This window comes from Cryptomeria japonica, chromosome 10, assembly GCF_030272615.1.
Source record: "Cryptomeria japonica chromosome 10, Sugi_1.0, whole genome shotgun sequence".
In the NCBI taxonomy this organism is placed as follows: Eukaryota; Viridiplantae; Streptophyta; class Pinopsida; order Cupressales; family Cupressaceae; genus Cryptomeria; species Cryptomeria japonica.
In genome coordinates, this window is record NC_081414.1 from 880,203,890 (window position 1) to 880,223,899 (window position 20,010).

The following is a 20,010-nucleotide window of genomic DNA, read 5'->3' on the forward strand; positions in this document are numbered from 1 at the left end:
CAGGAGGAATGACCAGCTTCGGCCTTTCACCGCATCTCTCCAGACAACCATTAATCTTCATAAGGCGAGAACTACCAGCACTCGCAGACCCCGATTTTGATGAGAAAAGATTATTGGTAAATGCCTTCATACTCTGAAGTGGGGATTTTGATCCTATCATAGCTCGGAAGTCCATGACAGGAGCCACCTGCGAGGCCTCACCACCAATACCCAACTTCGGAACGCAAAAATAATTAAAATGTCAATTTGAAACCATATTTGAATACGAAACAATTTATTAAAAAAAATAATGATAAAATTTGATATCTGATCACATTTAATTGTTGCAAATTGCAAAACAACTTATTAAATAGATCAATAGTATTGCCTTACTTTCATGTGTACATAAAATAATGATAAAATTTGACTCAAAACTGAAAGTTAAATCCCCATAAAGCATCTCATACCTAATGAAACTAGAAATTTGAAATATTGACATCTTAGAATATTCATTTGAAAATAAAAAAATATGGTCTGTGATGACAGATGGCATAGTTAGGGTGACGCACCTGTTATTCTAACCGTTTGATGCGGTTATCAGAACTGATCCTGTAGAGAGAAGCAGTGAACAATCTGTTTACAAATTCCTGGTAGTAACTAACTTCTATGCTTATGACACACCATCTCAAATATAGATTTGACGACAGTTTGATTTAAAAATATCACCGAGATCTTGGTGATCAGGTATCATTATAATCTTGTTACCTTTTTATTTCTTAATTTTCACTGTTCATGAAGGAAAGGCTAACGGCATGGAAATCATTGTTATTTATTTATTTTCTTTATTTTTTGAGGTGGGTTTCAGTGAACTGTGTTTCTCTGCTCCCATGGTCTATAAGTATCACATTGTGTTGTATACTTCTTTATGTAATAAGTTTTTTCTGAGTTTTAAAGCATATTTCCTCCCTCACAAGATTTTTCATTTCTTTGTTATTATTATTTATTTTTTGTTTTCCAAGGATCTCATTACAACTGGATCGAACTTTAGCCATGAAATTTTATTGATCCTTGTATGACATTTATGTCACCCAACTGAAAATTTCTGCATTTAATTTAATGTATCCCAAGAAGGTAAAGAGGTAATGGAAGCACTTCCGCCAAAGTTGAGGCTATGGTTAAGATTTTGGTATTTTGCTCCATATCAACATTTGATGTTTTCTTCAATTTTAATATCCTATATTTTTATTTATTTATTTATCCAGGGCTCTCTGAGATTAATTCATAATTGTCAAGTGCATTTCATAACATATCATCAATTGAGTCTAAAGTTCTTTAGATTTTTGTTGAATTAGCCATCTATTTGAATTACCCTTTTTATGCTTTATGTGTAATTATTGTTCCAATGGAGTTTTTCTGCGATTTTTAAATAAATCTAGAGTTTCTAACTTTTATGGCTTTTTCGGGGGATTCACACATCTAATAGGTTGTATTATTGTCTTGTAGGAGCTAAGGGTTTAGGGTTTTGGAGGGTCTATCAGTAACAGCAGCTATTACTTAACAATCATGGTGGTAGTCAAATTATAATACCATAAACAGAGATTGAATTCTCCGCTTGGGACCTGAGATTTTTCCATTTTTTACCGGAAAGCTAGTGGTATTGAAACTCTCAAGAGTTATAGTCCTTTTATGGTTTCTTATAAGAAATGATATTTTCCTTTTTTTTTTCCAAATGTCCGATCGTTGTGTTATTAGGTTTTGTGATTATCAATTGAATTCGAATTTCCCAATGACTTTCAATTGATTTTAGGAATTTTAATTTTTAAAAGTTTTTTTTCCTGAATCTGTAGGAGGATTCTGCCAACTAACAGCTGATATTACTGTGCAGGAGGGTTTTGGGATTTAGGATTTTGATGGTGTATCAGCAACGGCATGTGTTTTTGATAGTGTATAAGGTCATAGTACCTAATAGAAATTTTCAGATCTCTTGGAGTTTGAATGTGCATTCTGCAGCAGGTACTTAAGCTTCTGGGTGTGACTTTTTCGGACAGGATTTGAGGCTGATTAGGGTTTAGGTATTGGATGCAATATATTATCAAGGTTTGCCAAATTGGATATGGGGATTTTGAAAAGCCCAATGCCTGTTTGTCCTGCTGGCAAGAAGTGCCTGAGATGGGCACAAGTGTACTTGAAGGACTGTGTGTGCAGTTCACGAGATGTGATTTCTTTTTCACTTGGTTTGATCAGTGTTCTAAGCTGGGGAATTGCAGAGGTGCCTCAGATTATCACAAATTACAAGGAGAAATCTACAGAGGGTATGTCCCTTACGTTTCTAATGACATGGGTTATAGGGTAAGCAACTCTTTCACTTTCTACTTCATTTTCTTTCTTTCCTGCCAGGAGAAAGTAATAGAATTTGGCTAGTACTGTTTTTTAAACTATGAATACCACATAAATAAATCATATGAAAGTTATAACACTTTGTAGCACAAAAGAAGCAGGCCTAGGGATAGGAAAAAGTCCAGCCTGGCCACATCATTGTGGACTTTGGCTGCCTCGGCTCTAACAGCTAAGACAATCTCCGTATACAACATTTCTAATTCAGCATATTTTTGGAGACTACAGAGCTTCGAGCATAGAAACACACATAACTTTTCATATACAGTACAAACGAGCTATGATAAATCATATTATCATTTGTGAATGCCTTGGAGATGGATGTTGTCACCCAACAGTACGGCTCTGAAAGTTAGGGGTGGAAAAGCAACTCAATAACCTTGATTGTATCAATTGCCAAATATGTATGGTTGTCCTAGAGTCAGTCCAGAGGGTATCTCTAATGGTCTCTGACTCTTAACACATTGCTGGCTACATGCTCAGGCTTTGTAAAGTTTGACTTGGTTTGTCTGGCCCTAGGAGACATTCCTGGCTATGCAATTATTGAGGAGAAAAGTATTAGTCTGAAGGTCATATGAATAAGTAGAGTAAGCTCTGTATGGCAGACCAGATTACAGTGGATCATTCTTAACTGTACGAATGATAGTATAATCATATCAGCAAAAATCTTCTGAGGAAAATATGAGGAAATAAAAAGTATAATGTTTTTTAATTGAGAAATGGGGGAAAAATCAGTTTTTAAAATGATGCATATCAGCAAAAATATTTTTGGCGGAAAATATCAGGAAACCAAGAGTATAATATTTTGTAATTGAGAAATGGGGAGAAAATCAGATTTTAAGAAAGTAAAATAATGCCAGAAAAAGTAGAAAATCTTGTTGCATTTTTAATTTTTTAATTTAAAGACATTTAAATAGCATATTGATATATGGAGCAAATATAATTGAGAGTTTTTTTGTCATTTGTCCATATCATTGGTTCCATTGCATCCATTGCATTATACAATACATATTGCATAGTGCATAAGTAATAACTAGATGCCAATAGTTTTTAAATTTTCAATTAAAAGCTACTTTGTACAAAGTCAATAATTGAATTTATATTTGAAGTGTTTTGCTCATTGGCGAATTTACCTACTTTTTAAAAAAGGACTTTGGGCTAATTTATAAATTCCATTGTTACCTCAAGAGATGTTCTAGAGTGCAAGTGTCATGTCGTGCTTGTGTATCTAAAAACTAAAACACAAGCATTCTATAGGCACAACAAGGCTAGAGTGTCATGTCATGATCATGTAAAATTGGGTATGGGTATGATATACCGGAGCAATAGATTTTTGGGGGGGGTTGATTACATTTTGGATATATTTTTGTAGCTAGAAGCATTCATTGTAGCTGGGTATGTAGGCTCCGTCTTCTCTTTTGACTAGGGCAGTTTACTTGCAAGCAATTCTATTGCATTCTCATCTTTGGCCACGTTAAGTTAATATCTAGAACATTTGTATATTTTTCTCATATCTTTGGCCGACTCCATCTTCTCTTTTGACTAGGGCAGTTTGCTTGCTAGCAATTCTATTGCTTTCTCATCTTTGGCCACAACCTTGGTGAGAAATGCTGAAGATCTCGCCGAAGGATCAATCGGAGTAACTCCAAGGTTCTGATATGTAGGGTCTCTACGTGTGGATAAGCTCTTGCGGTATGATGTGATTTTGTTGGAATCACAAGGGGACTTACATTCGATGACCTGAGCATCTGATTTGCTTTGGATATCACTGGAACATGGGTCTTTACTGATCCTTGATTTTTAAAAAAGGGAAAAGGATAAGGGTTGGAGAAGGATCTAATTCTAACACCAAGAATGTAGGAGAAATGGATGACTTTTGATGAAACTTTAACTAAGTCTTGTTTTGACATGCTAGGATCATCTCCATAAGGTTAGTGCGATCTTCTAAGGATGGCTTTATGATGTTCAGATCACCGCTACAAGCATAGATACCGTCAGGTTGATGCATATCAATGAAGAAGTGATAATTGAAGTTAAGCTTAAGCTGAATGATTCCAGTTGACTACTGACTATTCTCTCTAACTATTTCCTATTCTCTGACTATTAACTATTAACCTTTACAAATGAGGAGCCAGGGTTTTATATAGAGAGCTCTTTACAGATTGATGGCTCTGATTGACCTAGAACCAATGGCTAGGATACAAGATAGAAACCCTAATTAGGGTTTGTTACAACAAACTTCCTTAGCCAATTAGAAAATTACATTCTCGGAGTGAGGACCAATAGGAAGCAGGGGTAGGTACACCAAAGTTTGTGCCGCCTCCGATAAATTGGGTAGATTGAATCTGGTCATGCTGAGGTGGACTAATCCGACCAGAGGAATGATGACTGGGATGCCACCTTGTCTAACACTTGTGACTTGGTTGATCCTTTTCTGTCTCTGACGTGATGAATGATGTACTTCCTTTGCTTGATGAGGCTTCCTTATTGTTAAGTCTTCCTTCTCCAGTAGCATATCTCGCTCTGAAGTGGTGGCAAAGCCTTTCTTTGTCATCATGTTGTTCCTTAGTGTGGCGAGGTGAAGGTTTTGGCAACTTCTTGAACACTTGTAGTTTTCCAACATTTCAAAACACCTTGAGTCCATCTTTGTGCTTTTGGAATGTCCTTGATGAGGATGGACTGGAATAGGTCGTCCTTGTCCAGGCTTGATCTTCTTTTATTTGCAAAATAAACCAAAGGATGATTAATCACATATGACATATTCATTTCAACATAGCATTTTCCACCTTAAATCGTTAATGAGAAGACATCAAAATGGAATTTTGCTCAATAGCCTCTCCAAGGATAGGCCCTAAAAAAATTTCGCTTTGGACCCTTTGGAAGGGTCAGGAGTGAAATTTGCATTTTAGCTCAAATTTCATCATCTCCTTGCCTTGAACTTCTCTTGACCTTTGAATCACTTTCTCCGGAAGACAACATTGATTTGACCTCCAAAAAGACCAAAAAAGAGGATTTCGCTTTGGACCTTGGCGAAGGACAGGACCTATAAGGAATTTCGCTCTAGACCCTTTGGAAGGGTCAGGAGCGAAATTTGCATTCTTGGCTCAAATTATTCTCACTTTGTGACCATACTTGCTCAGATACATGTCTATGGATGCCCTCAATCTCAACCAACACCAAGTTTGATGAAAAATTGGAGCAAAATGGAGTTTTTTAAGGATTTTGCTCTAGACCCTTTGGAAGGGTTAGGAGCGAAATTTGCATTTTAGGACAAATTCTATCATGTCTCTACTCCAAAATGCCTTCCAAGGCAAGAATACGCTATCCTTCTCTTCACCAAAGCCTAGGAATCCACAACTTGACCTTCATCATGAGCAAATTAGGCGAAATTGAGAATTTCGCTCTGGACCCTTTGGAAGGGTCAGGAGCGAAATTCTTGACTTACTTGTTTTCTTTCACCAAGGTCCATCCTTTTCACTCTCTATACTTGGACTCTCATCTTTGGATCCTTCTCCATGTATGCAACACTTGTTTGACCCTCAAAATGACTTGAAAGGAGAATTCGCTCAAAACTATGACTAGGGACAGGACCTATTTAGGATTTCGTTCTGGACCTAGGCCAAGGACAGGACCTATAGGGAATTTCGCTTTGGACCCTTTGGAAGGGTCAGGAGAGGAATTCTCCTTTTGGGTTGATTTCTACCACTTCATCGCCTCAAACCTCTTCTCAAAGGCAAATATGCATCAAAGCCTCCTCAACCATGCCTCAAAAATCCAAAACTTGGCCATATCAAAGAGCAAAATAGAGGAAAAGTGAATTTCGCTCTGGACCCTTTGGAAGGGTCAGGAGCGAAATTCTCATTTTAGGCTCATTTTCACCTTTTTCCTCCCTTCTTTGGCTTGGATATAACTTATTAGGCCCCTTCTGATCATCCTCCAGTCCAAGTTAACATTCACTTCAAGGTTTTGTGAAGAAAAAAGGGTCTCATATGAATTTCGCTCTGGACCCTTTGGAAGGGTCAGGAGCGAAATTCCTCCTTATGCTCAAATCTTGACTTCATTTTCATATTTCTTCACTCCAAATAAGTGTTTTGCCCTTAATAATGCCTGGGAATGAGTTAGTTCTAAGTTTGGATCAAAGTAGAATGTCCTATAGAGGAATTCGCTTTGGACCCTTTGGAAGGGTCAGGAGTGAAATTGAAATTCCCTTTGGACCCTTTGGACCCTTCGGAAGGGTCAGGAGCGAAATTTGACATTTTGGTCTCTTCGTCAGGATTCTTATACTTTAAGTTATATTCCATATATACTGTCAGGATGTTTGAGAGTGGTTTCAGACCTCCAGGAGTTATAATGCAAAATCTAGTTTTTGGAGGATTCTTCAATTTTCTAGACTTAGTCAAATTTCAGGATCAGAATGACATTCCAGACAGCCAAATTTCAGGACATTTGAAGATCAAGATGACATTCCGGACTTCATCACTCACCAATTTGACTTAATTTAGACCTTCAAAGAGGATATTCACTCACCAAGCTTCATTGACCTCCTCAAACTCAAACAAGACATAATTAGCAACAAGAGCAAAACTTTGTCCTAAGGAAGACTTTCAAAGATGACCCTAACCCGGAGCATCCACTGTCTCACCTTTAGCTAAAACAGAGCCTGCTATCTTAGTGATCCCTCTGGCAACACTTAGCATGCAAAGGCTAATAGACAAAAACCTAAAAGACCTAGAAAAACAAACCCCAGAAAGCAAAAAGTAGGGGTCCCCATTTGCAATGGGGCGATGTGTGAATACGTCACAACACAACCCAAGGAGAACCAACCCAAGGAGCACCAAACCCTGCACCAAGCACCAACTCAGTGACCACAATGATTACAAACAATACAATAGTTATAACCTGGTTCCCGATTGTTTGTTGGTGGTTTTGCATCTTCTTGGTTTGGAGTTCATGGTTTACTTGATAATTATTGACACTTTCAGTTGTATGTGTATAGACTTTGATGATCTTTATTTAGGAGATGCTTATCACGAAGCTATGGAGAGCTCGGTATCACGATTCAGTGGGAGCTTGTAGTAGTGATATGTATTCACCATTGGTTGGTGGATGAAATTATTAGTGTGCAGATGTTTGGAGGATGCCTTAGATCATGTTGCTGCAGAAGTTTCTTTCACATTTGCGGGTACACTTGTAGGAGATGGTGATATTCATGATATTTGAGAATGTTGACATCTTGAGGTATCAAGGAGTCCTTAGTTGAGGTGTGGTTTATGCTTTCATTTGACATGTTATTCTTGTTTGATAGGATGGTTGATATTATGTCATGATGCACTCTTGATACTAGTTTAGAGTTTTGGCATGATATATTTATTTGATATGTTCATATGGAGCATGTTATCTCTTTGGAGGTTACAAATGAATTCTGTAACCTCTGTATACACTTCACCTTGCCGATACAACTCTTCTCTGCCTCTTTGCTTCTCATCACTGCTTTGCCTTACCAGTTAGATCCACCATAGTCTGATTCACTGTTTTTGCTTTACTGGTGAACCTCTTTCTCTCACTCTGCCTCTAAACTCTGTCCCTAATCGATATAGTCTCTGTCAGTATAACAGACAATTATGCTCTGTAGCTGCTTTACCCTCTGTTGCTTCTTACTGGTTCAAACACTATCGGTACACTTCTTTGATAACTCTGTGACAGCTCACGGTGACTCTGTCTCTTACCAGTTAAGCTCCTCTTATCGGTTAAACCCTTCTTCCGGTTCTCTCAAGCACTCAGTCACTTCAATGCTTTTCGATGAACTCTATGACTGATTAACTCTCTGCTGCACTCTCACACTCTGATCTTCAATATCCGGTGCCACAACATCTGACAACATCAATCAACTATGATCTTTGATCTGCACATTTATCCTTGTACTTTCCTGCCAAATCATAACTTCAAACTTGGCACGCTAGGGTTTTCTCTCACCGATTGTGAACCGTATCAAATCATATCTTATTTGCTTGGGGATTGACAACTTGCAACAATTCAGATAACATGCCATCTTTCGATCCTTCTTGTGCATGTTTACTATACTTAGCAGTCTGCAACCTGTTTGTCGGCCTTGACTTGGTCAATCACCATAAATGATCTCGCGGTTGCCTTCACCTAATCCGACCTGCATCCGCACAACCTCCATCGATTAGCACACCATAGATCTTCACCTTTCGGTTTGCCTCGAGCCGCATCCTCCTGCACTCAACCTGTGATTTTTGTAGTCTGCATTAACTGTCGACCCAATCACCAACTACCTTGTTCAGCAACCTCTGCATGTTAGGTTTTTTACTTTGTCACCTGGAAGCTACGTGTCTTCTTTGTCGGCATCCAACCCACTTCATTGTGTCGGTTCAAGCTCAGTCATCGACCACAACACACAACTGGTGTATACTTTATATAGCTGGTCCTCTTGCCCTACCGATCATGCAATAAACGGTCAACCTTTGAACCATGTAGTCTCCTGTTCTGTCGATGGGATCACATCAGCCCGATCACCAACCTTGTCAATCCACAACATGCTCATCTTCATCTGATGGGAGCCTTTCACTTCTGCACTTTCTTGCATACCAGTAGCCCTGTTTACCAGTTGACACTACTCCTGCCTTCATACCGGTAACATGCATGATAACATCATGCCAACAGTTATTGCATCAATCTGCATTTGCATTCCGATTGGCATTAGCATCTCAGAGTGAGTCCATGTCTACAAATGCCAAACCTTCCTTTTCCTTCATTTGCCTGGACCTCATCTCAACCGGTTTGCCAAAGTGGTAGGCTCATCACAACTCACTCTTCCTTTTCTGTCCCGGTAGCTTATCATGCCTTCACTTGTTGATCTGGTGCACATCTCTGATTTCACATACTGGAGACTCATGATGCATTTCCTGCATGTAGTGGGATAAACTAAGTATTACCACTTACCGGTGGGAGTAGATGGACTGAAGCACTTAACCTGCCAACACCTGGTGGGAGTGGATCCTTGTCACCTGCTCATTCTGCTTCTGGCATTACGCTAATATGACTATACTGAAATTTAGTAGACACAACTTCAACCAGACATATGACTCGGTAGACTTCCCATATGTCTTCCTTGCTAACTTGATGCAGTACACTTTCTATCAGTCTTCTCTTCATCCGGTGACACCATCTTCATCCGGTGGGAGTCCTGCTGATCATCCTGTGATGCCATCTTCATCCGGTGGGAGTCTAGTTGATTGTCATCAAACTGCATACCGGCTGCCTGCACTTTCTCTGTTAGCTTAACCTTGCTTCCTTACCGGTTGGCAACAACAAACTGCCAACTCATTACTCATTGGTTGACATTCCAAAATGCCAACTATATCCAATGCCTATGCACTGGTCAACATCAATTGTGTACTGGGTACCGGTCTCTTCTTCCCAACACTAACTTGTATACCAGTGACTCTAATCCGGTTGACATCAATGACAACACAATGCCAACAAAGTTCAAGCCTCTTTTGAATGTTTATCACTATGGTCAAGCCTCTTTTGAATGTTTATCACTATATTAACCAATATTGGCTCTCATTATATCTAGTTATTGGGGAGAGAAGATAGTCTCTTATTTTTTCCCAAATGAAATATCTCGCCAGAATTTGATAAAATTAAATAATTGATTTCATGTTTGGAAGCCCCTTTGATGAAATCTCTGCCTAAAATCTCCACAATGACTTCCAAGATTTCGTCATCTTGGAAGACCACTTTCTTCATACTGTCTGCCACCATTTCCCCATAAATACAATATGCCTTACAAAAGATCCTAGTTGTCTCAATGGCTCTTTGACATGTTGCAAATGAGAGAGACTGAGAGCTTTGAAATGTGTATGAATGAAGCCTTCAATCTGTAATGCCCCCAATTTTTAATTTAAGTGACATCAATTAAATTAATTAATTTAGTTTCTCCTAGAAGCTTTAAGGAGGTTAAATCGGATCCTTCTAGATGATCCGGCAAAACCTTTAAAAAGAGATGAGAGCAAGTCATTTGGACATCTGGAGTTTTGATATTTCTTTCGAGCTTGTGTTTGCAGGTTCAGCATGTCCTAGGATGAAAACCCTTGGGTAAGACGGTTGTGTGGACAAAAACCCATTCAACCTATTGGGTGGATTCATTCCAGAATTCACATTTGTGCTTATTTTATCAGTAATGAAGATTTGATGAAATTTTTGTGAAGGGTTTGAAAATTTTATGAATTTTGAAAGCATGCTATAGTAGTCTGTACTTGCTACAATGCCCTGCTACAGTGCCCACAATTGCTATAGTGCTGCAATTGCTACAGTAAACCCCTGCCATTCCAGTTCATCTTGTTTGCTGGCTGTTGCAGACAGCATCTCTCTACAACCCATCACAGCACTGTTGGAGGTTGTTCGAAGGTTTGAATAATCATTTGGAAGAAAGTGATTTGTGTGGAGGCACTTTAAAGGACGTTGCAGCAGGTAATAGTGGATTATGTGCATTTAGTGGAGGATGCAACCCTTAAGGGAGGCATCGCTACCATCTAAGGAGACATTGCAGCCATTTACCATCAATTGGCAGCCTCTAGGGAGTTGGAGCATGCACATTGGGACTTAAATTTGGAATTGTAGCTGGTTCAGATTTGGAAGTGATTGCTTCACATTTTTGGTATGTAGAAAGGCCTTGTTTATTTGTCTGATCATGAATAGAAAACATTTAAGTTAGATTAGCTTTGTCTTTGTGAAGTTATTTCAGTTCAGAACTTCTGATTTTGTAACAGTAGTCATTCTGACTTGTAACAACAGATATAATATCATGGAATCTGAATTTGTCTGTTATATTGTATGACAAGTGTTTGATAAATTGCCCCGTCATTTCCTTTACGAGTTCATGCATTAATAGTTTGGAACTATTAGTCTGCTGTTTTGGAAACAAACACACTCAGAAAATGAACAAGACAGCTTGCATACAAAGTGTTTGACAAAATGTCAATACACTAAAATCAGAAAATTCAGGGATATTAAGGCTGTTAGGACAGGGGTTCTTATAGGGGTATCAGAGCCACTTTCCTGCCAGCTTGTGAGTAGTTTTGCAGCTTCATAAAAACAAAGTAATGGGTCTAACACCATTATGACAACCAGAAGAACTTGCTGAGGAAGTGGTCAGATGTCATGCCAAATATATGAACTTAAGGGCTGCCATCCTTCAAGTTCTGACCTTTACTGATTATTTTGAGCTTCAAATGTATCAACGAAGGAGAAGAGGATATGGGGAGCAGCCCCGCAAGAATGATGGGATCAGAAAAGATATACACTTGAAGCCATCAAAATCTTTGAAGAATATTTAGGGCTGACTGATCAGATTGCTATGTATTTTCTCTGGATTGGATAAATCCAAGTGAAAGGAGATTTTATGACTACATAAGACAAATGAGAAAAGAAGAGGAAGTAGGAGAGGTGGAACTTGAAATAGAGAATAATGAAGAACAGTCGAAATGCAAGAAAAATTGTGAAGTTTGGATTGGGCAAGCCTTGCCTATTGAACATGAAGAAGCCAAGATGGAGATAAATGTCTCAAACCATGAAGCATCCACTGATCTGTCAAAAGGTGTGCTGTTGCAAGAGGAAATTAATTTGCAGAGTTACCATGTTAAGGAGGATATCTTAATGGATTCAAATGCTGAGATTACAAGCCATAAGGAAGATTGTGTTGTAATGAATTCTGCAAAGGCATCTCACTCTAAAAGAGGTAAGTACTCTCATTGTTTCATCTTAAGATATGGGACTATTAGCAAAAAATTATTTCAGTTTTGCCATCATGAAAAATGTCCTTATATGGGGGAATGTGGAATGCTGCATAAATTGCTTTCTCCAAAATCGTCCATACATGCCGATTTGGGATTTGGGAGATCATTTTTCTTTAAGGGATATTTAGAGGCATGTCAAGATACATCATAATGGCATTTCATTTGAGAAATGCACAAAATATTTTTGTAAAGCTTGTAGTGTTCACATGGTAGACTGTAATCAGCTATGGCAGCGCATGATGTTTGTTCACCCCAAGGAACTAAACCAATCTATTTGAGATCAGAGGGCCTAGAAAGATGATCAAAGATGATACAATAGTTGACAAGCAGAGTTCAATTTCTGCAATTCAGTTTCAGATATTGTGTTGATAAGTATGTGGTGTCATGATGGCTGTGAACAAGCAGTAAACAAACATTATTGAAAAAAATGTTCCAAGTTATGATGCGAAGAACAACATTACCTTTTGTCATCAGAAAAAAGACAAAGACACCTTTAGAAGTTCTGGAGCCCATTCTTCGAGGAGATATTCAGAAGATTTGGAATTCTGTTCTAAAGCCAACGAACCATAGAAGGATACCACTTAGTGAGTTTTTCAATATTGAAGTTACAGCTTTATCAGGTTATGAAGAGCGAGTTGTTTTTTTCAGACAATGTTTATTTAATTCCATTGCACTGGAAAAACTTGTTGGTGACAAAAGAGTAGGTGTCCCTGCATCTGGATTTCCATTCAGCATACTACAAATTTGGAAAATTATCAAAGAAAATAAGAACCTCGACTTGCATGCTCATAAGGTTATGGCTGCAACTATTCGCTATGAAGAGAAAGCTGATCAATTGTTCATTGATGTGGGTTGGTGAGAGCTGGACAAATACTGCCTAGACTCGTTAAAAGGTTTGGGAGAAAATTGTGCACCATATTGGATAAATATTTATTAATTTATGATGCAAGAATGCTTTAATGCTTTAATTTGATGAAGGTGTAAGCCCAAGAAAAGAGAATTCAGCGCAAGGGTGGGTAAACAGGGAGATTATCTTTGGTAAAGAAAATGTGGATGTACATATGGTGAGGAAAACAGCATGAAAGAGAATAACAAGGTGATATCTTGGAAGAATTATAATACACACGTGGCCACTCCTTTTATCAAAACTCCAAATGGCTTCAACAAAGCAAAGGCACATGCTTTGAGAAATAGATTATCAGCAAAGCAAGAAGAGTAAAAGTTCTGCCCTCGAGGTTGTGAATAATTTAAGTGGACTTGAAGATAGGAAGATTATAGAAAATAAAAAATTGGAGCTAGAAATGCTTCGAATAAATTGGAACGAGGATTTTACCTTGCTAAACCCTTTTACAAATCAAAAAATTGAAGAGGATGAAGAATAAGGTGGTACTGTTGATGTGTTTTTCATGACACTTTCAAACACAAAATAAAATACTAAGTATTTTATCCTCTCTCAAACAAAGACCTCTTGGATGCTAAACAATGTGATCAAACAAGATGACTCCAAGGTTTCGGTAGTCAGGTCTTGACCTTATACATGGATGGACTCAGTGATTGTGATGTGATTTGTGAATGTTGCTGGAACATGGAATTTTACTTGATTTGAGAAAAGGGAAAAAAAAGAGATCTAATCTACTCCTAAGATCAATGACAATATTGGATCATGCTTGGATGGAAACATTCCTTCAACCAAGCTTTGCTTCACCATGCTACCAATAGCTACACAAAACTAATGCGATCTTCCGAGGGAAACGAAAGGTTTTCATCTCATGAATTATTCACCCAAATACCCAATACACCGGTGCAACTTGAATAAATTAGTCCACAATTGAACTTAGCACATTTTAATGTTCAGGCTGACTATGCATTGCAATTGAAAATCATTCAACTAAAAATAGTATGAACTAAGGAATTATCAACATCCATGCATTACTACATCACAATCAAAGAACTTCATCTAACATAAGGATCCAACAAGAAACAATATGATAATGTAGAAGAAACAAGATATTCCACTATAACTTCAATGAAAAAGCATGTTCATTTACATTGTGTTGACAGGTGTTTTATGACCACACCAACACAAAATAAAGTTTCCAAGGTTCCAACCGCATACATGCAATTTTATGATGGATATAGGCTTGTTTGGCTTGATGTTTTGTTGGTAATCCAAGGGGACTTACGTATAGTGAAGAAGACTTAAACAAATTTGAAACTTCAATGAGAATTGGCGAATGATTTAGCGATAGATAGCTTGCTCTTTTTGGAACTGTAAAGCGGAAAATCGCAATCGAACCCTAGTTGCACTCCCCTCTTCCAACTCCGAGGAGAGAGAAGGGAGGTTCGCTAGGATTCGATGGTTTTCACTTAAGGGAGAAACTTTACATTCAAAAGAGGGGTTGAAACTTCACAAGATCCAATCCCACACAATGCAAGATTGGATGCTAAATGAGTTTCAAGGGTTAAGACAGCAAAGCTACCCTCTTTTGTAAAGAATGTGCATAGGAGAATTGAGCTAGGAATGCATAGAAAGTGACAAAGATTCGCTTATAAACTGAGTTTGGGTTATAGGATGAAGCTGTGGACCTGGAATTAGCAGTAAAATGTCGATACGGCGCTGTGCTGCAAATTTGAGCAAAAGTTGTCGGGACGATGGCGCCCGGCGCTACAGTCCTCCGAAAAATCCGCGAAACGAAGGGGGATCTGTTCGTCTCTGCACAAGGATTCCAGATCTTCAATTTCAGCCGCGTACCTGCAACCTACACACAGAAAAGCGAAGACAATTGGGGGGTTAGGGATTAGGGGTTTGCCTTTAGGTCAAACCCCGGTTTTGGAATTAACCAAGAAATGAGCAAGTGCTGTAAATGTAAATGACTATAATGTAAAACAAGTACTAATACCTTGTTCTAAGGATGTTTGTATCCTTATGTGCGAAGGTATAGATGTTGTTGTTTGTTGTATGTTGTAATATGTGATCTCCTCTTCAATGGTTGAATCCTTGTCTTGAATGCAACACTTAGCCTTGAATGGAGACTTGAAATGATCAATTGCTTGAATGCTTGAATGCTTGAATGCTTGAATGATTGAGTATAGTTTCCACGCTTTTTTTTCTGTCATGTATGTATATCCAAATGAGAGAGGAAAATGTAGTTTATATACTTGTCATTTAGGGCTGATAGACTGATTTTCTCGACCTTAGGCCGACCAGGGAAAGTTAATTTCCAAATTGCAAACAAAAAGACCTGAGACCCCTTAGGAGACCGGGCCCAAAATAGGACCCAGGGACCAGGGCGCTGGGCGCTCTGGTCCCACCTCCCGGGACAGCAGGGTGCAAGGAGGTTCAGGCCAGGGTGCTTGAAAAATGCAGTTTTTAGTGTCGTAATCAGGTTTCGGGGTCTCCATTCAGGTTGCGTGTTGTGTCGCCCTCGTAAAGACCGAAATGCAGTCGAAATTGCAAGTGTCGCAATTTTAGGACGCTACATTTAGCCCCCACTTTAGCGGGAGTATGTATGCTCATACTTCCGGTAAAGTACAAGGAAACAACATTGAAAGACTTTCACCACGTCAAGGAGGCAAGACACACCAAGCCCCCAGTGGACTAAGGATCTTACGACTTCGATTGACAAAGTAAAAGGGAAGATCACGAGGGAGAACCATGACTGTCAGTAGTAAGGTTCCCTCACTATGAGTCATGCAAGAGAAATACCAAAAATTTCCAAGGCAGAGCTAAGTTCACCAAGAAATTTTCAAGTATCTTGAAAGGATAGATAGGGTGTATGCCCCCCTACGTTAAAGCGATCGCACACGCCTCAATGGGGGTGATTGTTTTAACGTAGTGATACACATAAGAAATAAGGAAGGGAAGGAGCACGTTATCGCAAAGATTTAGCCCCCAAGTGTGAGATAAACCCAAGGATAATAGACACAAAACACAAAGCACGAGGTGACTTCGCTTTCCTCGGGGTCAGTATGCTGTATGATAAGTCATGTATGTATCATATGTATGTATGCATAATTGTTCTTCATTCCCCAATCAAGGAAGGTCACCTAGAAGAAGGGAACACATGTGTCTTTTGAGTCAACATGAGAGAGACCAAAAGAGATCTCAATGCTTTGCATCGTCCTCAAGTAGACAACACTAAGGACAACAAATAGAAGAATGAGAATAACATATAGAAGAAGTAACACAAGAGAGGAGGAGAGAATCTGCTATGCTAATGTAACTAGTCTAGCATGTCATCTACCCCCCGATCTTGCTGATCAATGTTTCGGGAAGGCAGGGAACACGCTAGAGGAGGAACATCCAACACAGCAGATGGAGCTGTCACAAGATCCAAACAAGGGCTATGTTCATGTTCCAAGCCACGTTGTTCTTGTCTAGGAGCTAGGATAAGTGCTTTAGAAAATTCATTAGATAAATGGTTATCAACATCAACAAGTTCATATTCACTATCAGAAGCAAGAGGAGTAACATTTTCATCATGGATAACATTTTCATCATCAAGATTTATAAAAATAGGATCTTTAACTCGCACAGGATCAAGACCATCATGCATCTTATGTTTAGGAGATTTAGGCTCAATTTCCGGCTGAGGAGAAAATGGAATAATGCTTGTTGAAGGTGTTTTTGGAGATTGTAAAGTTTGAGAAGCAGCTGCTTGAGCCCTAAGACGACGCTTTCGTCGACGTTCGCGTGCAGAACGATTTCGTCTAGTCTTAGTAGGAAGTGGAGAAGATTGAGGAGGAGGAATGTTCTCATCCTTATCACTTGGGTGTTTAGGTTGTGGTCTCTTAGGCTGGATAATAGGAGAAGAAGAAGGTCTCTTCTCTCTATAAAAAGAAGGAGGAGGAACTGCTCCATATAAAGGAGGAATTTTTGGTTTAGGAAGAAGACCAAGTCCATCATGACGAGGAGGTATAGGTCTACTTTTAGAAGATTTATTAGGCATAGACAGAGTCACATCCATAGGGACGGGTTGGGAATCTTCTTGAGGAAAGATATTAGTTTTATCTTTCAAAGGAAGAATTTCCTTCTCAAGAATGATAGGAATATCAAGTTTGGGTGTTCTAGGTTCACTTAAAGATAGGATCATATCTGTTTTCCACTTTTGATAGGATTTGAAAAGATGATCACTTCGCGGAGGAAGAGATTGGAATTGTTTAGGCCAAAAATAATCAATAGGAACACTAGAGGTTCTTTCAGCTGGTTTAAAGAGACTATGATTGACAGTAACAACTTCACCATTATGGGGAAATTTCAAACACTTATGTATAGGAGAAGAAATAGCTTTCATGGAAGATAGCCAAGGATAGCCAAGCTTCACACGAAATTGTTCGGATGAAGGAATAATAGCAAAGTTCATATCAAGGGATTTGTTATGGACCTCAATAGGCAATGTAATAGAACCAATTGCAGGAGAAGAAAAAGCATCAAATAATTTCACAACCACATCTGTTTTGTCATAGATCACTTGATTCAATTGCAAAGTAAAAAGGAATTCTTCAGTAATAACATTAACCATGCACGAAGGATCAATAAGCACTCCACGGCAAGGTGTATTCTTGACTTTTGCAACTATGTATAAAGGACCATCAGGTGCCCTAATGGTTTCACTAGAATCAAATGTGATGGAAGGTTCTTTAGGGATTTCTTGCTGCTCTACAAAGTTAATCACATTCGGAGTCATAGACACAAGACCATCAGATGATAAAGAAGAATCATTAGTCTCAATTGCATTAGAGGTATGAGAAGGGAATGGATCAGTAAAAATCTGAAGATTTTGGTTAGGAGGAGCTACAGATGTGTTGCCTTTATCATTCACTCCAGAAACAAAGATAGTATTATTATCAATCAAATCTTGAATTTTACCTTTTAAAGAAAAACATTTTTCAGTATCATGCCCAGGCTGACGATGAAATTGACAAAAAGATTTGTGATCAAAATAAGGTGAAGTAATCTTTGCAGGATCAATTTGTCTTACAGGAGGAAGAGTAAGCACATTTTGTTCCAATAACTTATTCATAATACTATGCAATGATTCATTCAAAGGAGTATACTTTCTTTCTTTCTTGAAAAATTTAGAAATAGGAGGCACACCTGATGCTGCATTCACATTGTTGTTGATGATGTTTTCATTGAATTTGATGGAATCTCTGTTCGGTTTAAACTTCCCAAATGGTTGTTGACTGCTATCACCCTTATCACTCGGAGCCATAGGATGTGATTGTTCCATTTGACTCACAGTCAGTTGATAATTGTGAAGAGTGGCACACAACTGTTGGAAAGAAGTAAACTCAGAAAACAGAAGTTTGTCTCGAATATCTTTTTGCAAATTAGAAATAAAGATTCTTTGAATATCATTGTCAGGCACTGGAAAAGAAATTTGAGCATACAAATGCTTATATCTACCAATGAAATCAGTCATTTTTTTTTCTTTAACACCTTGTTTACAATGCATTAAATCAATCAAAGTAACTTTAGGACTTATATTGTTTTCAAATTGTTGAATGAAAGCATTTGCAAGTTGTTCAAAAGAAGTAATAGAATAAGAAGGCAACGAGCAATACCATTGTAGGGCTTTGTCTCTTAATGTTCTAGTAAACAGTTTCGCAAGCAACCTTTGGTCATAAGCAAAATCAATACAAATTGTTTGAAAAGTCTTAACATGTGTTAGAGGATCACCTTTACCATTATAAAGCTCCAAATGCGGGATTTCAACATGTTTAGGAGGAATAGCTCGAACAATGTCAAGAGAAAGTGGGCTCGCAACATCAAATGTGGGCACACTAAACTTAGATTGATTCATAGAGGCAATTTGTTGCTGTAGAGAAGAGACAGTTTGTGCAAGATTATTAATGGTCGCTTCAGTCGAAGAATTCATATTAGATGTGTTAGATTGAGATGGAGGTGTTATGTTATTGAAAGAAGGTAGAGAATAAGGTGGTGGGACCCTATGATAGTCAATCATAGGGGATGATTGGACAAGAGGAACACTACAAGGAGGAATGGAATGGTTAAATGAATTGCCCCCTTGTGTCATGTTCATTTGTGAAGATATAATAGGGACACTCATTGCAGGAATGAATGACGAATTTGGATTGAATGAAGGAATAGGGTTAATTGAAGAAGAAGAATTGCCCCCATGACTAGTGATCACAGGAGGAATGTCTTGTATAGAAGTAGCCATTATGTTTGATGTAAAGGTAGGTATGCTAGCAATAGAAGTTGTCAAAGGAATAGAATGATTGACTTGAGTAGGAGGTTGTGTATAACCTAAAGTTTCAGCACAACTCTTCATAGGCATCACATTCGAATTCACAATGTGTGAAATACCACGCAAAATATCAATTCCATTCTTATCACTTTGAAGCATATGTTTTAGACCCTCAATTAAAGGAAGAGCTTGACTATCGGGATACTCATGAGACATCCATTGGTGAAAATCGTCAAATTGGTTATCCAATTTCGAAAGTTGTTCTACAGAAACCTCATGGAGAGCTTCTTCATCATTAGGAGGATTAGAGGAATTACCCATGTCCTCGTTAAAAAGGCTATTCAAATTAGGTTCCATCTCCTCGGTAGTTAAACCTCGAAAAGACTTAATTCTACGGCTTCGTCTAACGGGAATGGTGTAAGTAGGGCTTATTGTTGTAAAACTCATGCACTAGAGAGAGAGAGGAAATTTTGAATTTAGAGGTAGCAATTTTCAGTAAAACCAGCCAATCTTCCAGATTTAAGCTGTTAAATGCAATCACGATAGTATCCCGAAATTTCGGAAAAAATGTCCGGGACCGTGGCGCTCGGAGTGCAACACGG

General features: G+C 38.4%; 1 protein-coding gene across 6 annotated transcripts in view; it reads left to right on the forward strand.

Annotated features, from left to right (window-relative positions):
- Window positions 1–505: 505 nt before the first annotated feature.
- The window catches only part of LOC131026717 (uncharacterized), a 109,447-nt gene continuing 89,942 nt past the window's right edge, over window positions 506–20,010 (forward strand). Inside the window, exons 1-3 of one of the 6 annotated variants that reach the window (XM_057956649.2) lie at window positions 506–723; window positions 1,483–1,633; window positions 1,865–2,328. In XM_057956649.2, coding sequence (XP_057812632.2) covers window positions 2,093–2,328 — 236 coding nt within the window. In that variant the 5' untranslated portion in view covers window positions 506–723; window positions 1,483–1,633; window positions 1,865–2,092. Of the gene's footprint in view, window positions 724–745; window positions 834–910; window positions 1,166–1,482; window positions 1,634–1,864; window positions 2,329–20,010 lie in introns of those variants that run through there. The other 5 variants (XM_057956653.2, XM_057956650.2, XM_057956652.2 and 2 more) reach the window with 5 other exon arrangements.